This window comes from Chiloscyllium plagiosum, chromosome 1 (assembly GCF_004010195.1).
Source record: "Chiloscyllium plagiosum isolate BGI_BamShark_2017 chromosome 1, ASM401019v2, whole genome shotgun sequence".
Lineage (NCBI taxonomy): Eukaryota > Metazoa > Chordata > Chondrichthyes > Orectolobiformes > Hemiscylliidae > Chiloscyllium > Chiloscyllium plagiosum.
Genome location: NC_057710.1, coordinates 150026728 through 150049490, shown reverse-complemented (window position 1 = coordinate 150049490; position 22763 = coordinate 150026728). Strand labels below are relative to the sequence as shown.

The 22763-nt window shown below is 42.0% G+C and overlaps 1 protein-coding gene across 1 annotated transcript in view; it reads left to right on the top strand.

Moving 5' to 3' along the window:
• ttc29 (tetratricopeptide repeat domain 29) overlaps positions 1-22763 on the top strand; it is a 490243-nt gene that overhangs the window by 268968 nt on the left and 198512 nt on the right. The window contains exon 9 of the mRNA XM_043699397.1: positions 9254-9377. Within this exon, the coding sequence (XP_043555332.1) occupies positions 9254-9377 (124 nt within the window). The remainder of the gene's footprint in view (positions 1-9253; positions 9378-22763) is intronic.

The window sequence follows — 22763 nt, the reverse complement described above, 5'->3', positions numbered from 1 at the left end:
TTCTATCATACTATGGTCACTTCTCCGTAGAGAATCCTTAACTATGATATCATCAATTAATCTCTCCTTACACAATACCAAATCCAAAGGAGCTTGCTTCCTAGTTGGTTTTACAACAAACTGTTCCAAGAAACAATTTCTAATACATTCAGTGATCTCTGCTTCCAGGCTACCTTTGCCAATTTGATTCTTCCAATCTATGTGCATGTTAAAATCACCCAAGATTATTGCCATGCCTTTCTTTCAAGCCTCTAATATTTCCTGGTGTATACTGCTCCCCACTGCAGACTTACTGTGCCCTCTATAAGCTATCTTCTTTCTCTTCCTCCCACTGTGTCATGGTGCACTCCCTGGTTTCCCAGTGGCTTGCTTGGCACAGGAGTCTGTTGGCCCTGGAGGTTCATTTGGGCAGCCCTGGGCCCACTTGTGCCTGAACTGGCCAGGTGTGCTGAGATTCAAGTTGATCCTCCTAAGGGTCATAAGGGTCAGGCAGGGTGAAGGACCTGAATTAGCAGATTGGAGACTTCTGCAAGGAATACATGTGTTCCTTCGCCATCTGGATGTCTCCTTGTAAGAAAGAGGCACCCCAAGTGCCACCATGTTCCCCATTCCCCTCTTGTCATGCCATTGGTCCTGAGGCCCAATGGTGGGGGCAACAATGTGTGTAGATGTGTGCATCCCTCCTGCAGACCCTGATTTTCCAAAGCAATCATCCAACATGCCTATGGAGAAAGCCTGATATTCGCAGCAACATCTGGGCAAAATGTCATTGCATCCTACATATATGTCAGTTGCTCTTATTCTTTGATGTGAATATAGATGAAGTCTGTAACTGCTAACAAGACCTCTCCTACCTAGGCTGAGCAAATGCTAGGTCTTAGGCAATTTTCTGAATGCCAGTGTCATCCTCAGCCAGATGTAGAGCTGGCCGAGTGAGATGCTCACCAGATTGAGCTCCCTTATGTTCTAAGAGTAACAATAGCAGCAAAGTGTCAGCATTTGAGTTGATGGGGAGTGCAGGAGGCAGCCTTGCCAATGCTTCCTCTAAGTCCTCAATATGCTTGTCCTGAAGAGGTCAAGGAGGTGGCTTCTTGACCAGCCCGCTGTTTCATTTCAGAGGTGATAGATATTTTGGCGGTATCTGCAAGGAAAAAGAGGGACAATATCACAGCCAATGGTTAGATGTGGCATACAGTGAATATGATAATGGCAGTGCAATAAAGAGTTGAAAGGACCATGATTCTCTTATCCCACAGGGTAAGGAGCTTGGTGTCTCGTACCCCCCCAGCAGGGCTCTTCCTGCCCTGTTATGGGCTGTCTTGTAATTAGAGAGAGGGAGGCACTGAGTGAAACGAAATTGTGTGACACAGCATTAGTGCTGGTGTAGTTGTACAAAAGGTGGTGAGTGTTGTGTGTGAATGAGTAAGCAATGCAGAGGCCATGCAGTGTTAATAGTGTGCGAGATTGGGGTGGAATGAGAATGAGTGAGGGAAGATGTTTCATGCAATAGTGGGAGTTGCAGACACAGGCCTGAGATAGTTTGAGCATGAGGTCACAGAGGTAACGCAAGTAACAGAGGTAGAGATAAAACAAGATTTAGCCAAATATTCCAGAAATAGTACTGGTTCTTTATTTGAAGGTGGGAAAAAATAGATAAGGCATTCATGACTGGATGCAAACTTTGTTACTTAGAATAGAACACTTCAGTGACCAGCTGTGCTCTAATGTTCCTTGCAGCAATCACTGAGGAGCTCCCTAAGTGACAGTCACTATGTAATTCTGGCTCAAAGTCAGAAATGGATGTGTCTAAGGGGACGTTTTGGATGTTTAGGATGAACAGAGCACACTTGGGTATGACAAAATATGCATACAAGCTCCCTGTTGAGACTCCAGTAATCATTGCTGAAAGCATATCCTTCGATATATTGCTGCTCTACTGCTGATCATGCAGCCATTTGTGGGCTAACATTCATTGATGTAAGAAGTAGGCCTTCTCACTCTCAAACCATTACAAGCCTGAATTTGTTTTAGAGGGTAATGAATAGTTGGGGGTGGAATAAAAACTGCTTAAATTCTGCTTCACACTTCTGTCTTTAACCCTTATTACGTCTCTATTCAAAGGTACATAGACAATGTAATATGTGTTTATAGGAGCCTTCACACTTCTCCAGGCAGTGGAAACGATAGCTAAAGTTGTCCAGGCTACATGTAAATAAAACTCATTCACAATCACAATAGACATAATTCAAATATTCCAATTTAATTCAAAATTAACTCTTCTGCCAGACTTAGCTGATTCTGACAACAGATGCACTTTGTGGCCAAGAAATTAGGGCATGATCCCACTGATGTGCCCATGCATATAATGAGATCAACAGCAAGACTACAGAAATTTAGACTCCCATTTGTTTATCATTGGCAAGCTGCAGATTACAATCAAACCTCAAAGGCAGGTCACCAACCTAAGGGTGGCAGCCCTCTGGAGATTCATGGGGAGAGGGGCAATTGGGAAATAGGGACAGCAATGGTCAGCAGTTGTCTATGAATTTAATGTCAGAACAGCTGCTCCTCCCAATCCTACAATAAGATAAATAAACAAGAAATTGTAGAGACTTTGAACAAGTATTTCTCTATCTTCTAAAAAGAAACCAAAAGCATACCAAGAATTGTAATTAAAATCAAACCTTAAAGGGAAAGAGGAACTTAACACTGTCACTATCACTGGATAAAATGTATTTGGAAAACTATTGGATGTAAATCCTAAGAGCTAAGTCTTAAAATAAGGGAATGTAGAGATAATGTTTGATAATTCTTCCTTGCTTTTAGAAAAGTTCAAGCAGATTGGTAAACCACAAATGTAATATCCTTGATTCAAGAAAAAAGAGCAGAAAGCAGGATGCTATAGGCCAGCTAGCTAATATCTGTCACTGGGAAAATGCTGGAATCGATAATGAAAGGTGTAACAGCAATAGATTAGGAACTTCATAATATAATCAAACAGAGCAAAATGGCTTTATAAAAAGAAAATCATGTTCGACATACTTATTTGAGTTCTTTGAGGATGTAACAAGCAAGGTGGACAAAGGATAATTGGGATATATAATATCATGTGTTTGGATTTCCAAAGACTTCTCTACAAATTAAGAGTTCATGGCTTTAGGATAATATATTAAAAGAGATAGAGAATTGACTAAAAAACAGGAAATAGATCTGGACTTTATCCTCCCTTGCCGAATAGTTTGAAGGCATAGGTCTTGTAAATCTACAGGGTGGCCACCTCATTGACTAACTGCACACACTGGTTTGGTTGAAATTTAATAAGGGTGCAGGGGAAATATTTGACAGCCTGCCTGCTCTGGGGCCAAATGAAGGCCTTTAAGGGCCTCGTTCCTGCTAATGCTGATATATTGCCTAAGATGGAAGGAGGCCCAGGCCATGCTGAAACTAGGCAACTTTAGCTGCATGAACTGGGGTCTGGCAAGGGGAGGGGGACAATCTTTTGGGGGGCTTCTAGAACCTTGGGCTTAATCTTCCACTCCTGATTAATACCCTTACCCCTTCTTACCCTCCTCTTCATGGCCCCTAAATTGAAATTTGCCTGTCTGTCTGGGCTTCTCAACATTGGGAACCGCTTTATAATTCCAGCAGTGGCTAACAGAAGTGTTTCTGAGACTACAGAAATGCTGACCAGCCTAATTGGCTGTTAGCTCTCTAAGGCAGAGGATCCTCCAAAGTAAAGCGCGGAAGTCTCATTTATAATATAGTTAACACTGCCCTCAGCTTTAAATTGCTGCAGAACACCAATAAGACTCTGGACCATGGCTTGATCTCAAGAAACCCCCCCAATCAAGATATTTTAGCTGGGAAGGGCAAGCAGGGATCATGGAACATCTTAAAATCCAGCCCAAAAGTCAGGACAAATGGGTCATTTTTAGATTGGCAAATTATAATTTGTGGAGTCCCACAGGAATCAATGCTGGGGCCTAAACTAATTGCAAGCTATCCTTTGTACAAACACTTTATTTGATATTGTTCCTTTTAAAATTTTTGGAAATTATGTTACCTTGAAAGGTAACCTGTTAAGTCAGTAACATCTGTAGATCCAAGGCTAATTGCCATAAACCACGATTTGCGTCCAGTTTGATGAACAGGTTGCATTTCACTAGCTTTGCCAGACTTTCATCCATTTGAAGCCATTGGTGAATCTCATGTTCTGCTGCTTTATTTAATGTAGTTAGACCCACGTAGGGCCTTATTGAATCGTTAAGGTTCAATAGAGTCATAGAAATGTACAGCATGGAAACAGACCCCTCGGTCCAACCCGTCCATGCCGACCAGATATCCCAACCCAATCTAGTCCCACCTGCTAGCACCCAGCCCATATCCCTCCAAACCCTTCCTATTCATATACCAATCCAAATGCCTCTTAAATGTTGAAATTGTACCAGTCTTCATCACTTCGTCTGACAGCTCATTCCATACACGTACCACCTTCTGTGTGAAAACATTGCCTTGTAGGTCTCTTTTATATCTTTCCCCTCTCACCCTAAACCTATGCCCTCTAGTTCTGGACTCCCCGATCCCAGGGAAACGATTTTGCCTATTTACCCTATCCATGCCCCTCATAATTTTGTAAACCTCTGTAAGGTCACCACTCAGCCTCCAAGGCTCCAGGGAAAGCAGCCTCAGCTTGTTCAGCCTCTCCCTATAGCTCAAATCCTCCAACCCTGGCAACATTGTTGTATATCTTTTCTGAACCCTTTCAAGTTTCACAACATCTTTCCAATAGGAAGGAAACCAGAATTGCACGCAGTATTCCAACAGTGTCCTAACCAATGTCCTGTACAGCCACAACATGACTTCCCAACTCCTGTACTCAATACTCTAACCAATAAAGGAAAGCATACCAAACACCTTNNNNTTCCAACAGTGGCCTAACCAATGTCCTGTACAGCCGCAACATGACCTCCCAACTCCTGTACTCAATACTCTGACCAATAAAGGAAAGCATACCAAACACCTTCTTCACTATCCTATCTACCTGCGACTCCACTTTCAAGGAGCTATGAACCTGCACTCCAAGGTGTCTTTGTTCAGCAACACTCACTAAGACCTTACCGTTAAGTGTATAAATCCTGCTAAGATTTGCTTTCCCAAAATGCAGCACCTTGCATTGATCTGAATTAAACTCCATCTGCCACTTCTCAGCCCATTGGCCCACCTGGTCCAGATCCTGTTGTAATCTGAGGTAACCCTCTTTGCTGTCCACTACACTTCCAATTTTGGTGTCATCTGCAAAATTACTAATGTACCTCTGAGGCTTGCATCCAAATCATTTATGTAAATGACAATCAGTAGAGGACCCAGCACTGATCCTTGCAGCACTCCACTGGTCACAGGTCTCCAGTCTGAAAAACAATCCTCCACCACCACCCTCTGTCTTCTACTTTTGAGCCAGTTCTGTATCCAAATGTCTAGTTCTCCCTGTATTCCATCAGCCAGTATCTTCATTTTGGACAACCCAGGATGACCCTGGTGGAGTTCAGGAAATCACTCTTGCTCCCCATAATAGAATGTCATTCTGTACGGTGATCTGATCTCACCAGATCCAAAAAGGTCTCAATTCTGGTTGTGATGGTCTTTTTGTTTCCCCATTACCACCAGTTGTCTTAGTTTTGCCACGACTTGATCTTTTTGCGTCCACAGTCTGATATTGTCAGCAGTGACTGCAGGTGTGTCCAGAAAGTTTAAAACCAGAACAGACTCTTCCAGTGGGAGAAACACCCATGGTGTATCTGCCAGCAGGAGGCAGCTCAAAGCATCCACACTTGCAACTTGGCCTACCGGACAGTGTTCCAACTTGTAATTATACGTATTTAGAATGAGAGCCCACGCTGAATTCAATCTGAAGCTATAGGAGGCACAGCCTTCTCCTCTTTGAGTGGTCCTAGCAGTGGTTTGTGGTCTGGCACTGTTACAGTCCATTAAGGTATTGGTGGAGCTTTCTCAGACCAATGATGACCGCCAGACCCTACTTCTCTATCTGGGTGTATTTGTGCTCTGCGTCAGCCAAAGTCCAGGAAGCATACATTATGGAGCATTCCTCCTATTGGACCATTGGTGAGTCAACACTACACTGATACTATATGGGAAGGCATCACATGTTAGCACCAGACCTTGCTCTCGATCATAGTGTGCAAACACTTTAGGCTATGATAGCTGCTTCTTCACTTCCCTAAAAACTATGTCTTGGGTACAAGACCATTTCCAAGGCTGACCCTTCTTCAGTAGCAAATGTAAGGGTGTCAGGTTGGAGGCCAGGTTAGATATGAATTTTCCACAATGAATCACCAATCCAAGGAAAGACCTAAGCTCCGGTACAGATGTGGGGCTGCGGTACATTTGATCAATCTTATATATTGGTCAAAACTTTTATGGGTATTAATTGTAGCATATTTCTAAGAATCCTCATCTAACTACAATTGCAAGCATGCATGATTTGTGTCCAGCTACATGAAGAACAGCCAATCCCGCACCACATCCCCCACCCCTGCCATCCCGCCAACTTTGTGTATACATCCTCCATGCAACAGATTGGGTATCTATCCAGAAGAAGCAGTTTACCATTTGTTTAAAATCCCCACAAATGTGAACCAACCTGTTTCACAATTGGAACGACTGGTGCTGCCTATTCCACAAACTATACGGGTTTGATGATGCCTTCATTTTTCAACCTCCTGATTGCTGCCTCTACTTTTGCACATAAGGCAAATGGCACTAGGCAGGCCTTGCAGAATCATCAAATTGTTTCTGGGTCAACATGCAAGGTGGCCTTAGCTCCTTTGATATCTCTGGATCTTCCTGAAAAACATATGGGCATTTAATTAGGATTTCACTCAGGTAGCCGTTTTCTAATCAAAAAATATTGAGCCAATCAAGCTGTATCTTTCTGAACCAATTTTGCTCCATCAGGTTTGGGCCAAGCCTTTTACTACAATAAGTGGTAACTGAACCAGCTACTTCTGATATGAGACCAGAACTGAAGTTGTACGCTTAATCTTTCAAGGTTCCCCAGTATAGGTTCTCAGTCTAGCTGAGGTCTTACGCAAGGTTAAGAGATAGACTTCAAAGCGAATTTTGTTAAAGACTGGTCCTGCAATCACTGAAATGGTTGCACCCGTATCAACCTCCATTAGAACCGGATAACTGTTTAACCAGACCTTTATTTTGATTGGTTCTGATTTGGATGTTGCTAATCAATTTTGGCGTTTCCAAGACAAATGTAGGTGGGTTTTCCAGGACGCATTCTCCTGGATACCGGCCTATGAGTTCTGTTACTCAATTCAGGCCTAGTGGGACTCTTTTGTTGTCTTGAGTCCCATACTGACAGCAACTACAAGGGCTTGCCAGTCCAGACCATGAAGAAAATGTTAACTGTTTGGCCGAGGCTTAGCTTTGTATTGGGGTTTTGCTGTTGGATGATCTTGAGTCCTTCTGTTCAGGTTATGTCCTGAGTGAAGCTATACAAGTACCTTCGCTCAAGTGGTGTCCTCCAAGCTCAGTCACCCTGTCTAGGGTGTCCACTTCCGTCTGCATACCCTGTAACTCATACTCCATTTGCTGCATTTTCTAATGACAAAGCCAGTTGTAGTACCTGTTTGAAGTCCAGTTCGGCTTCAGCTAGTAGGTGCTTTTGCATGGTTACATCATTAATCCCACATTCTAAATGGTCTCTCAGCATCTCATTAAGAGTTAAATCAAAGTCACATGCATCTGTCAGTCATCTTAACTTCTTCAAAAATCCCAATACAGATTCCCCTCATTACAAACTGCCAAATAAAATCGATATTATCTCAGAATTAAAGGAAGCTTGGTGCTGTAATATTCCTTGACTAAATCCATCAACTCTTGAAAGGTTTTCGGCTCTGGTGCCTCAAGAAATGTTAGGCTCCAGATAACCAAAAGAACTGCGGTTCCACAAGCTTTCAGGAGAATTACTTATTGTTTTCCATCTGCCCCAATATCATTTTTCCCAGAAAAATAATGCATTCATTCCACATATATGGCCCAGTCTTTGACAGCATGATCAACTGTGTCAAGTTTTCCAGATAATTACATGATGCCGGAAATGCTTACTCCAACTCAGAGACGGCTGTTGTGAACAAATTCCTTCAGGAGCATATTTTTTTTCTTGTCAGCACTGAGATAGCTCCACAGAGGTCAGTATCCTGTCACCGAATCACCGTTTATTTATATTTATTTGACACTTGTCCAGCTTCCTCAGAGCCAGCTCTCAGAGTTGACAGAATCTCTGACATTCCTGTTTATTATGTGTCAGCAAAGGCTCTCTGACCTGACCGGGTTAACAGCCCTAATCAGGGAAGTCATATTCTATGAGGTCCACCCGGCTGACCTCGTTATAATCACTAAAGTACCGACTCTCTTCACAACACAAACTGTCTCCCCCTTGGCCTCAGCTCAGTCCTGACCCCTTTCACTTATCTCTACTCCACAGCATCTGCCTCAAACACCTGGCCTTCCCTCAGCCCTGGCTAGATTCCCTTCTCAGTCCAGATATTTCCTCTCTGCTCTGATTTCTTGCCTTTTTTTGTTCCTGCTTGTGATGGTCTGTTTGCGATTCACTAATAAGACAGTTTCATCTTATCAATCCTGGTGGCCACATTAAAATGGACTTGCATGGTCTTTTAAATTTGTAGCCACTTCGTACTGTGGAGAATTATCGAAAGAAATCTAAGCACAGCAGGGCTGCTCAACAGCAATGAAATTAATGACCAGATAACTGTTATTACATGTTTTGATTGAGGGATGAATGTTGACCATGAGACTGGAAAAAGTCTCCCTGTTCTTCTTCAATTCTTTAAAAATGTCATAGGATCATTTATATGTATCTGAAAGGATAAATGTGACTTTTGTTTAATGTTGCTTCTGAAAATTGCACTTCCAATAATACAGCAGATTCTAAAGTGTCGGCCTACTAAGTGCTCACATCTCTAGAGTGGGGCTCAAGGGGAAAGTGTCAGTATTAAGCCAAAGCTAACATTAGTTGAACTAAATAGTATATCAAAAATACAGATAAGTTAAATATTAGAAGAGAGTATATTGAAAATTACTAAAAATACATTTTGTTAAAATTTTATTAGTTTTATTTTCTGTATATGCATTTTGAATGTTTTTAACTTATTCAACATCAGATTCATATTAAATCTATATTAAATGTTTTATTCTTCAATAGTACAGGACATTCTGCTGAAGCTCTTGAGTATCTGAAACAGTTTCTGGCCCTGGCAGAGAAAATTGATGATAAACAAAGTCTTGTGGATGCTTGCAGATTCCTTGGAATTATGTATAATAACCTGGTAGGTATCAGTTTTTACACTTGCAAGTATAAATTGGACCTTGTCTCATTTTATAGATAAAAACGTACACAAAGATCAATTTTTGTGATAAATACTTATGGATATCTTAGAAACATCTGACCTGAAATTTTGGGTTGTTCCATTTTTTTCACACAACACCAGGTTATAGTCCAACAGGTTTATTTGGAAGCACTAGCTTTCGGAGCACTGCTCCTTCATCAGGTGGTTGTGGAGTGTAAGATCATAAGACTCAGAATTTATAGCAAAAGGTTACAGTGTGATGTAACTGAAATTATATATTGAAAAAGACCTGGATTGTTTGTTAAGTCTCTCATCTTTTAGAATGAATATGTTGGTTTCAGTTCTTTCATATTTAAATCACAGAACTTTTTTAAAGTTACATTCTCAAGTGAACTTTAACAATTGGTGTCATGTCGGCCCAGATAATGCATTGAAGGTATGAAGTGCCCTGTGTGAGACTTTGTACCCCAGTCCAACACCGGCATCTCCAAATTATGAAGTGAAGATAGCTGACAGCTATCAAAACCAAGCTTCAAGTCACTGATGAGTTTAAATAAGTCATTTAACTTTTATTTTAAGTTCCATCACAGAATTGGACTTCAGGATTTTTTAACTGGTATTGTAGTATAGATAATGTCGATCATTGAAATTTAAGAAGTTGAGTTAAAATAGATTTGGAGGAGCTGGTGTTGGACTAGTGTGGACAAAGTTAAAAATCACTCAACACCAGGTTATAGTCCAACAGGTTTATTTGAAAGCACTAGCTTTCGAAGCGCTTCTTCTTCATTAGATGGTTGTGGACCAGGACCGTAAGACACAGAATGTATAGCAAAACGTTACAGTGTCTTGCGGCTGAAATATATTAAACAAACTTAGATTAAGTCTTTCATCTTATAGAATGAGTTTGTTAGCTTTGGTTCATTAATATGTAAATCCCAGAACTCCTTTTAAGTCATATTCTCAAGATAACTTCAGGTTTTTGAACAAAAGGTGTCATCTCAGTTCAGACAATGCATTAAAGGTGTGAGGTTAAGACCTGTGGAATCTAATACGGTCTGAACAATGTGAACTATGGCAAGATTCTGGCAGAACTGGATGAGAAGTCTAACAAGGCCCATCTCATATTAGTAATAACATTAGCAAATTTGCTGATGATACTAAGCTGGGTGGCAGGGTGAAATGTTAGGAGATTACAGGGTGACCGGGACAGGTTAGGTGAGTGGTCAGATGCATGGCAGATGCAGTTTAATGTGGATAAATGTATGGTTATCCACTTTGGTGGCAAGAACAGGAAGGCAGATTACTACCTAAATGGAATCAATTTAGGTAAAGGGGCAGTACAGAGAGATCTGGGTGTTCTTGTACACCAGTCAATGAAGGTAAGCATGCAGGTACAGCAGGTAGTGAAGAAGGCTAATAGCATGCTGGCCTTCATAACAAGAGGAATTAAGTATAGAAGCAAAGAGGTTCTTCTGCAGCTGTACAGGGCCCTGGTGAGACCACACCTGGAGTACTGTGCGCAGTTCTGGTCTCCAAATTTGAGGAAAGACATTCTGGCTATTGAAGGAGTGCACAGAGAGTAGTGGCTGTGTGGAATGCTCTGCCCCAGAGGGCAGTGGAGGCCCACTCTCTGAATTCATTTAAGAAAGAGTTGGATAGAGCTCTCAAGGATAGTGGAATCAAGGGTTATGGAGATAAGGCAGGAACAGGATACTGATTAAGGATGATCATCCATGATCATATTGAATGGTGGTGCAGGCTCGAAGGGCAGAATGGCCTACTCCTGCACCGATTGTATATTGTCTATTGTCTCGGTAGCTTTTCACAAACATGTGGTGTATTTCTCATTAGGCAGTGGTGAGTTGTCAATTAAGGGGGATTTATTGCTTGTTAAGCATCTTTCTGACATCTCAACTTATCTCATTAATATGCAGCTATCAATCTTGCCATATTTGCCAAACAAGCTAGACATCGAGAAAACATGACATGGAGCCAAAGTACGTACCTAGTGGATTCAGCTCATCATTTTGCCCGAATGGTCTCCATGTTGCCTGCAACAAACATCGTGTCAGGGAATGATCCACAAATACCATCTACATGCAGCCTCATCAATAGATATTGGCATCCAGCACCTGTCATCCCATCATAACCTTCATGGCACCTCTCCACTGGCATCTGCTCACCACAGACTTGTGGTGCACAGCACACTGGCATCTAGCATTGAAAGGCTACTGCAAGGACACTTTTCAGGCACAGACAAGGACCAGCTCATGGACTGAACCAGGTTGCATTCTCAACATTGCATGCTTGCTCCCTTAGTGTTTACACAATTAACACCTATCTGCAAGCTATCACTCTCCATGCCCAAGTTTTCTCGCCCCGACTCCATTTCTTGGGGAAACGTGAGGCACAGTGACAACTCTGTATATCCTGGGACCCTGTGACAGAAGCTGCAAGTGTGGGAAGCCATCCTATGCTGGTAGCTATCAAGGTCACTCCTGCACTGAACCTCAATGTGACTGGCTCCTTCCAGGGAGTGTTGGTTGACCTGTGTAGGGAAACTAAGCACCCAAAACTGCCTCAGGACAGTGATTAATGTCAATGGTGCAAGATCCCACCAGTTCACTCCTGACTTCAAATGTGCAGAACAGGCAATGTACAATTAGGAGGTGTGTTACCCACTGCAAAATTCCTAGCCTCTAACCTACTCATTTCTGATCAATAATAACCCTAAAGATGTTGATGATGGGTTTTCTTGTTGGAGATAGGCATTGCCTGATATTTGGATGGCACTAATGTTGATAGCCACTTATTAGCACATACATAGATATTGTCCAGGTCTTACTGCATTTGCACATGAATAGTTTCAGTACCTGTGGGTACATGCTCCGTCCACCAACTTGGTACCTTTTTTAATCAAAAGAAATTCTACGCGTTCAATATGCATTGGTTTTTAACCACAGGCAGCACATTCTACAGGTCTGTGTTTGCTCTCCTGACAACACTAATGACTCTTTTATTCTCTGCCAGTCCCCCTCAGTTACTTCTGTCAGGTACACAACTACAAAGAAAGCCTACAGTGAACGCCAGGAACCATGCAGCAAACAACAGGTTTTCTCAGGTCATGTTTGTGTTGCCCAAACCTTTCCAGAGGAGCTTTGTTGTATTGTCCTGAATGTATATACTGATCTATAACTGCTCCACAGCATCACTACCATGAGTTGTCTTGCCCATCATCTGGACAGCAACAAATGCAGGAGAAGGAGAGGAAGTGGAGAGAAAACAAGGATGACCATGGCCATCCCCATTATAAAAGTCAATCTGGTTACTATTTCCTTTAGGAATGGAAACCTGTCCTCTTTACCTGGTCTGGCTTACATGTGATTCCAGACCAACAGCAATATGTTTAACTCTTTACTACATGCTAAAATGGCCAAGCAAGATTCGCTGATTAAGAGCAAGTAGGATGGATAGCAATTGTTGGCCTTGCCAGTGACTCACACCACTGAAAAGAAAAACGTAAATCAATAACTAAGTTGAGAATTACATAGAACATAGAAAAGTACAGCACAGAACAGGCCTTTTGGCCCACAATGTTGTGCTGAGGTTTAATCCTAATGTAAAATATAGTGACTTAACCTACGCACCCCTCAACTCATTGCTATCCATGTGCGTGTCCAGCAGTCACTTAAATGTCCCTAATGACTCGCTTCCACCACCACAGCTGGCAACACATTCCATGCATTCACAACTCTCTGCGTAAAGAACCTACCTCTGACGTCTCCTTTATACCTTCCTCCTAATATCTTCAAACTATGACTCCTCGTACCAGTCAATTCTGCTCTGGGGAAAAGTATCTGGCTATTGACTCTATCTATTCTTCTCATCATTATCGATCAGGTCTCCTCTCTTCCTCCTTCTCTCCAGAGAGAAAAGTCTGAGTTTATTCAACCTTTCTTCATAAGGCAAGCCCTCCAGTCCAGGCAGCATCCTGGAAAACCTTTTTTGCACCCTCTCCAAAGCCTCTGTATCTTTCCTATAGTAGGGCGACCAGAACTGGACACAATATTCTCACCAGGGAATTGTAAAGCTGTAGCAAAACCTCACTGCTCTTAAACTCGATCCCCCTGTTAATGAAAGCTAAAACACCATAAGCTTTCTTAACAATCCTAGCCACTTGGGTGGCAACTTTGAGGGATTTATGTACTTGCACACCCAGATCCCTCTGTTCCTTCACACTGCCAAGAATCCTGCCTTTAACCCTATATTCAGCATTCGAGTTCAACCTTCCAAAATGCATCACTTCACATTTATCCAGGTTAAACTCCATCTGCCATTTCTCAGCCCAGCTCTGCATCCTGTCAATGTCGTGCTGCAGCCTGCAATAGCCCTCTTTTCTATCGACGTCACCTCCAACCTTTGTGTCATCTGCAAATTTACTAACCCACCCTTCAACCTCCTCATCCAAGTCATTTATAAAAACTACAAGAGCAGAGGCCCAAGAACAGAGCCCTGCGGGACCCCACTCAACACTGTCCTCCAGGCAGAATACTTTCCATCTACAACCACTCTCTGCCTTCTGTCAGCCAGCAACTCTGAATCCAGATAGCCAAATCTCCCTGTATCCCATACTTCCTGACTTTATGAATGAGCCTAACACGGGGAACCTTATCAAATGCCTTGCTGAAGTCCATATACACCACATCCACTGCTTAAACATCGTCGACCTGTCTTGACACAGCCTCAAAGAACTCAATAAGATTTGTGAGGCATGACCTGCCCCATAAACATCAAACCCTGCTACTTTTGCATTTTTCCAGAATCTGCCCACCTACAAGATCTTCAATCTCTCTACTGCTATTAGGTGGCCTGTAGAAAACCCCCAATGCAGTGGCTGTTCCCTTGCTGTTCCTAAGTTCCACCCATACTGACTCAGTAGACAAACCTTCCTCAACAACCTTTGTTTCTGTAGCTGTGATGCACTCTCTGATTAGCAATGCTACACCCCCTCCTCTTTTTCCACCCTCCCTGTTATTTTAAACGTTCTAAACCCTGAAACTTCAAGCAACCATTACTGCCCCTGTGAAACCCAGATTTCCGTTATGGCCACAACATCGTAGCCCCAAGTACTGATCCATGCTCTAAGTTCATCACTCTTATTTCGGACACTCCTTGCATTAAAGCAGACACACTTTAACGGATCCCTTTGTTTCATCGCATGAGAAACCTTCCTGATAGATTCGATAAATCCTGTCAATGACCCGTCTGCAACTGACCCCCTCTTAGACATGTGGCTCTGATTCCCACACCCCCTGCCAAACTAGTTTAAATCCTCCTGAATCACACAAGCAAATCTCCCACCCAGGACATTTGTGCCCCTCCAGTTCAGGTGCAACCCATCCTTCATGTACAGGTCCCACCTTCCTCGAAAGGTATCCCAATGATCGAGGTATCTGAAGCCCTCCCTCCTGCACCAGCTTCGCAGCCACCCGTTAAGCTGCATTTGCTGACTGTTCCTCATCTCACTATCTCGTGGCACCGGTAGCAAACCTGAGATCACTACTCTACTCGTCCTGCTCTTCAGCTTCCAACCTAGCTCTCTGTAGTCACTTTTCAGATCCTCAATCCTTTTCCTGGCTATATCATTGGTGCCAATATGTACCACGATTTCTAGCTGCTCACCCTACTCCTTCAGATCTCACCCACTTAAAACCTTCCCAGGAGTCCTTTGCTCCTCCCTCGCACCTCTCGGCAAATGGAGGCCACGACACCTGAAGTAAGCGTTTTAAACAGCTAGACTCACCTTCCCAGAACTCCTTTGCTCCTTTGTAATAAATACAATTACTTTATTTCATACTGTGATGCTTTTCCTTTTTTGGTTTTGATTCTGCTTTTCCTGGCAAAAGAATAAAATATATCACTCAGAATAAGTTATTTTAAGTGCAAACACACTCAGTCCTCTATCCTGTTTTCTTCTAGTCTGCCTCAGTGATGTGCTGCTACTTCAATCTCATCACTCACCATACCAAAGCGAACTGTCCCATTCCTAATACTTAATGAGTTTATCTATTCATTCTTATTTGTTTTATTTGTGGATCAGTATCCATGAGAATTCCCCCAAAACTAATCCAATTCATTATACTTTATTTTTTAAAAAAACAAAAAGAGGCCAAGGTTAAATTGAACTGAATTTTACATATTTTGGCTCAGCGTGCGTTTTATCAGGTTTTATCCATGGACCTTGGAACAGCCAAGAGCGAATAAAGAGCTAAGAGACAGCATGAAACTAAAAGGGTTTAAAAAAATACAGAAAAAGGACAGATCATGCTGAATGGGAAAGATCCAAATATCAACGAAAAGCCAAAAAGTAGCTTATAAGAGCTACTAAAAGGGATTATGAAAACAAACTTGACATGAAAATCAATAAAAAGAAATGTTATAGTTCCATAAAGGGAAAGCACGTGGTCAGGAGCAATGTTGGCCCACTAAAGACAGAAAGTGGGGATTCTGTCATTGCCAATTGGGAAATAGCAGACATGTTAAATAATTACTTTCCTACGTGTTTCCAATAGAAAAGGAAGATAGCCTGCTGGAAATCCCGAGGAAATTAATAGTAGATTGGTAACAGGGACTGAATATTCTCCTTTTAACATAAGTAAAATATTAGTAATGAGGAATTAGTGAGTCATGAATCCCTGGAACCTGACAGTTCCCATTCAAGGGTGTTAAAGGAAGTAGAATCATAGCCTCATGGAATCTCGACACTTCAGAAAGAGGTCATTCAGCCCATTGAGTCTGCACCGACCATCTGAAGAGCATCCTATCTCTGTAACTCCATGTTTATCATGGCTAATCCACCTAATGTGCACATCCCTGGAGAATGCAGAGCAATTTAATGTATCAAATCCACCCAACCTGCACAGTCGATTGGCCATACAAAATTGTCCCATATTTTACAAGGATGTACAGGTTAGATAAATTAGACATAGTAAATGCGGGGTTACAATGAATAAGGTAGGGGAACTGCATCTGGGTGGCATGTTCTTCGGAGGGTTGGTGCAGACTCAGTGGGCTGAATGGCCTTTTTCAAGTGCAGGGCTTTTATCTTTGGACTGTGGGAGGAAACCAGAGAGCTCAGAGGAAACCCACGCAGATATGAGGAGATTGTGTGGTGTTTGCAGTCACCGAAGGCTGGAATCAAACCTGGGTCTTGATGTGGGCAGCAATGCTAACCACTGAGCCACTGTGCCCACCCCCAAGTAGCGGAAGAAATTGTAGTCGCCCTAGTTATAATGTTTTATAGTTTCCTAGATACGGGTGTCATCCCTGGATTGGAAAATTGCACATATCATTCTGCTTTTTAAGAAGAGCAAAAAATGAAAACCAGGAAATTACAAACCAGTTAGCCTAAGATCTGTGGTGGGAAAATTGTTAGGGTCTATAATCAAAGTTGAGGTAACTGAATACCTTGAAAATTTTTCAGTCAATCAGGGACAGCAAACATGGATTCATGGCAAGTAGGTTATACCTAACAAACTTTATTGATTTTTTTTTGAAGAGGTGACAAGGGTAGTGGACAGAGATAGGAGCATATTACTACAGATGCTGAAATCTGTACTGAAAACAAATGCGTGAGATCACAGTGAATCAGGCAGCATCCATAAGGAGAGAGCAAGCTAATGCTTTGAGTTTAGATGACTTCATCAGAGCTGAAGAGAAGTGTGAAGGAGATAGCATTTGTGCTATAGTTGTGGGGTGGTGGTGGGATGTAGAGTGTTGAGGAGAAAATGTGTTGATAGTTCAGATTAAGTGATCAGTATGTGAGACAGTTGTTGTTTATGTGTACTTTCAGAAAGCATTTGATAAAATCACACATAAGAGACAATTAACTAAAGGTAGAAGCCCACTAAACTGAGGACCCACTAATGTGGCTGATGTGAGGAAATTAGTTGAGTGACAGGTGATAGAAAGTAGGGATAATAGATAGGTACTCAAATTGGCAGGTTGTGACTAGTGGTCTCCCAAAAATGATCTGTGTTAGGGTTTCAATTACTTTATTTATTAATGTCATATATCTAAATTTGGTGATGACACAAAGTTAGGGAATATTGTAGACAATGCAGATGCAGGCATAAAATTACAAAGGAATATTAATTGTGGCCAATGAATTTCAATGTAAGCAAGTATGAGGTTGTCCATTTTGTACCAAGAAATTTTAGATAGTTTGAAGTTAAATGCAATGGATGCCAAAGAAACTTGAAAGTGTCATGAACAGGTGCAGGAAATAATCAAGAAAGCTAGTGGAATGCTGGCCTTTATATCCAGAGGACTGGAGTACAGAAGAAATGTTGCAGTATATAAAACTTTTGTTTGACCACACTTGCAGTATTGTGAGCCCATCTGGGCACCACACCTTAAAAAGATATATTGGCCTTGAAGGGAGTGTAATGTAGATTTACAAGAATGACAACAGGATTTCAGGGTTTAATTTCAGGGAGAGGATTTATGTACAAAGTAGGCTTGTTTCCTCTCGAATTTAGAAGGTAAAGGGGTGATCTGACTGAAGTTTTCAAGATATTAACAAGAAAAGACAGGGTAGATAAAGATAAACTATTTCCTCGGATTGGGGATTCTAGAAATAGGGTGCATAGTATGAGAATGAGGGCAGGATTATTCAGGAGCAATGTTAGAAAGCACTTCTACACACAAGGGCTGAAGATGTTTGGAACTCTCTTGCAGTATCAGCTATTAAATTTAAATCTGAGATAAATGTTTGTTAAACAACAGTATTAAGGGATATGGGCTAAAGACAGGTAAATGCAATTAGAACACAGATCAGCCATGATCTCATTGAAGGAGGAACAAGCCCAAGGGACTGAATAGCTATATTCCTGTGTTTTTCACCACAATGCCTAACTAATTTTCTTGCCTTACCTTACCATACCAAACTCACTTCTTCAACTACTTACCCCACCTTTCTTGTGTCTTTCTCAACCGATCCTAGCCATACCTTACCATGCACCATTCCCAGAACAAAGCACCATTCAAAAGATATCTGCCAAAAGCCCGGCATCCCTTGCACATATGCCATCTTTAATCGCCTTTTATGGACCCAGACAAGCACTGTAAGTCTGGAGCTTCTCTGCATAGTTCCTGACATTTGCCCCAGGAATGGCTGAAAAGGAAAGTCGACACCCTACTTTGCGGGGGAGATCTGGAGGTCCTGCTGGGGAGCATTGTGCAAATGTGAGATCTGGAATACCAGCAGTGAAGGCCATGACACCAGATTAAGCCAGCCTGGTCCAATGTTGCTAACCTGGATGTTGCAATCTCAGCTATCTGGGGGGAATGCAGAACACTGTAGGAGGGAAGTCAATGAACTTCCTCACTCCACCAGCATAAGTTTCACAATCTTGTCTCAGCTACCTCGCATTTACTCTTTCTTGCTAATGAGCCCACCTTCCATCAAGGCTCATTCTCTGCACTCTTATTATTGCTTGCAACATCTTCCCCACTCGCTGTCATTCACCCCAAACCCTGATTGCACTAACCATGCTACCTACCTACTCACACAGGACATTTCCCTGCCTGCATCAGAAATAACACTTTTGAGTGCCAGCCATTTTTAGCTTCAGTAAAACTTGCTTTTCTCTCATTACAGGAAGGAAGCAACCACAACATGGCAAAAAGAGTCAAGATGTGAAGTGTGTTGCCTAATATTCAGCTCCTTATCCTTATGCTGAAAGCATCCTGATTCAGACCAGTTTGAGTGGCTGTCTGACTGTGTCCAAGCCCCAGGATTAGTAATGACGGCAAGACAGAAGTAATATGAGCCTGAAGTCTCTCCCTGAGGCATCAAAGCTGAAGAAGGGAAGACAATGCAATGCAAGCCTGTGATGCTATAAGCATCCAGGTAGGCTCAGAGTGAGTGAACACTACAACAAGTGAATAGCCTAGAAAAACAGTATGGTCCAGTCAATGATCTGAGTACCTATCTCTGAGTGCAGTGTTCTTGCAACTACATTACAATGATAGTTGCCAATCTGCCCTGCCATGCTGCATTGAAGTGCTGAAGCATCCTGTAAGTCTACTGGAGATATATCATGGGGGTTCTTATGTTCTTTCACTTATAAGATGCCAATCTCTTGTCGATATGGGTTGGTCATGGTCAGTGCCATGGATGGCCATGGAATGTGTCCTGTGTTATTGGTGCCCAACATGGAAATCCTTTGGAGCATGCAGTGAGCTGAAGTCACAAGATATCCACTCTCACTTCCATGTGGAGAATTCTTGGCATCACTTTGTTCAACACGTTTGGTAAGATAGGAATCTGAATATTAATGATGCAAGTTGTGGTATTAATGACATTTTAACAAACAATAATTCCGCTTAACTGGCAATTTGTCACTGCCTGTGGAGAAACGTACGTCGCCAATCAGTGGATGCAGCAAAATGCATCAAGATAGGCTGTGCTGGACTTATCACATAATTCTGCCAAAATTGTGCCATAGATTATTCCAGAAGGCCTTAGACTTTGAGCATAACTGCAGGAACCTCAAAAATGATGTAGATGATGCTAAAGATGCTTAATGGCAGATTGGGATTTACAAGGTGAGTCATGTACCACTGTACTGGGGACATGTTCAAGATTCACAGATAAGTCATCACAGCTGTCAAAGGTTTGGAAACAATTTATCTGACAGCAAGGCAGGGGTGTTGGACTTGAGGATCGAGCAAATGATGGAAAGATCAGTATGATTAAGGGACTCTACCTGTTCTGGCTTTCAACTTCAGGGTCACGTCTCCACTCTCCATAGCTACGTTATAGAGTCATACAGAATGGAAACAGACTCTTTGATCCAACCAATCCATGCTAACCATAATCACAAACTAAACTAGACCACCTGCCTATTCCTGGCCCATATCCCTCCAAACTTTCCTATTCATGTACTTATCCAAATGTCTTTTAAATGTTGTAATTGTGCCCATATGCATCACTTCCTCAGGAAGTTCATTCCACACCCAAACTACAATCTGTGTAAAAGATTTGCTCCATGTCTTTTTTAAATCTCTCCTCTCACATCAAAAATATGCCGCCTAGCCTTTAAATCCCTCAGCCTAGGGAAAAGACGACTACTATTAACTTTATCTATCCCCCACATTATTTTATAACCTTCTTTAAAGTCACCTCTCAATCTCCTATGCTCCAGAGAAAAACGTCCCAGCCTAAAATGATATGGATCACAGTGGGTTGGGGCTTTCCATGGAACAGAAATGCTTAGGATATGAGGAAAGACCTCAACAAAAATGCTGATCAGGTTGTTCAATGCAATTTCTTTATAGATAACCTCAGGGAGACATGATAATCAGTCAGGTCAACACAGCTATGCTCGCAATTCTGATAACTCCTTGGCACATATTTAGCTGCAGATTGGGGCTTCAAAGGAACTGACAGAGGGTGGCTCAGAGTTATGCACAGCAGTCACCAGAACATCAATAGAGAAAGGCTGCAGAGGTTGAAGTAACGTAGGATGCTGGCAACCAGTGGCCAACACATTGACAAAGCACTGGCACTTAACAATACCAGCTAATGTATGCAACACCAGGAAGGTGCTTGGGATGTCTCAGGATGCTATCAGTTATGTATGCTGCCTGTGTCTGCAAAGGCAATCCAGCGCTGAAATGTTGGAGGATTGCACAGCATTTAACTTTTTCAGCTGTGGCTGTTAGCCTGGAGACATGTGTGAAATATCCCACTCTGCCACACATTAAATCATTAGAGGTGTGCAGATGTTCTGGTCAGAAGAGCAAATGATTTTGTAAAATTCACTACTGACCTCAAGAGCCAGGCAGCCAGAGCTGCAGGTGTTGTCTCCATTACAGGTTTTCCACAGGTAACAGGCATAATTGACTGTACACATGTGGCTCTGAAAGTTTGCTGGGATCAACTAGCAACGTTTATTAACAGAAAGGTTTTTCTCACTCTGGTCAGTGCTCACAAGAAACAAAACCTTCAGGAGCTCTTTATGATGCATACTTTCTCCCCATCTTGCAAGTGCCATAAGTATTTGTTCCACCTCATTAACTGTAGGTTTGACTCTAGCAAACATATTAACCTGGAGTAGAAGTAGACCACTCAGCCCCCAAGCCTACTGTGAGAAACAAAAGCTCACTCACTTCAATAATTTCAGTCCGAGACCAAAAATCTGAAACAGTAGTGCCGTTTATTTGTACACTTGCAAGTGGGTGCAATATCTAATGCCAGGTAAGGCAATGACAAATGCACACCAAATCCAACAAACTCTCGAAATTTATACAGTTTGAATCCCCATATTTTTTCTTAATTCATTGTTTGCCCCCTCCTCCGCTTACGTCACTCATTTCCTTAAGACTGATCCCACAACTTCTGTTTATCCGGCCTTGTCCGTGACAAGTGCCTATCTCTGGCCCCCATAAGGTTGTTTGACGTCATCCCACTGCAGGTCACCGCTAGGCATATCTTACTTTATCAGCATTTATTCCTCTCCGGAGGTCACTCTGACCTTTATGACCTCTTTAATTAGGGTTTGTTCCTGTGTCCCCATACAAGTGGGAAACCTACTGTTTATACAGGCCTCTCTTCACAGCATTTTATCTAGTGCCTATATTTCTACCATTGTTTTGTAATCACGTCTCATGCTAACATACCATTTTGTAACGGATTATATTTTCCTCATTCTTGCTAAGTCAGCTCTCGGCCGAAACAATCCCAAACTAATGTGAATTCATTTACTCTGTATCAGAACTTATAATTGCAGAAATAACATTAATTCACCTATATCCCACACTACTCTGTCATTAAACAAGATAATAGGAATTCCACATTCCAATCTACACCTGACAGCTCTTGATTCCCCTACTTAACAAGAATCTATTCACTTCTGTCCTATAAATATTCAAATATTCATCTCCACTATCTTCTGGGGAAGTGTCCCAAAGTCACACGACACTGAGAGAAAAATATGTTTCATCTCTGGATGTAGGCTTGCTGGCTGAGCTACAAATCTTCTCAAAATATTTCATCTCTATCCTAAAAGGATTGTCCCTAATTTTAAAATAGTACATTTTAGTTCTGAACTGACCCTCAAGACAAAACTTTTTTTTTAGCTCTACCTTGTAAAGACCATTCTAATTGTTAAATACTTGAACCAAGTCACCCCTCACCTTTCTACATTACAGTGAAAATAAGTGACTTCAGGACAGGCAGCAGTGAAAAGTGGCTGAGCAGAGGCTGATAGCTAAGTTCAGTACCCATGGGGATGGCCTCAACCAGGACCTTGGGTTCATGTCACACTACAGGTCACCCCTTTGCACTATACACACATA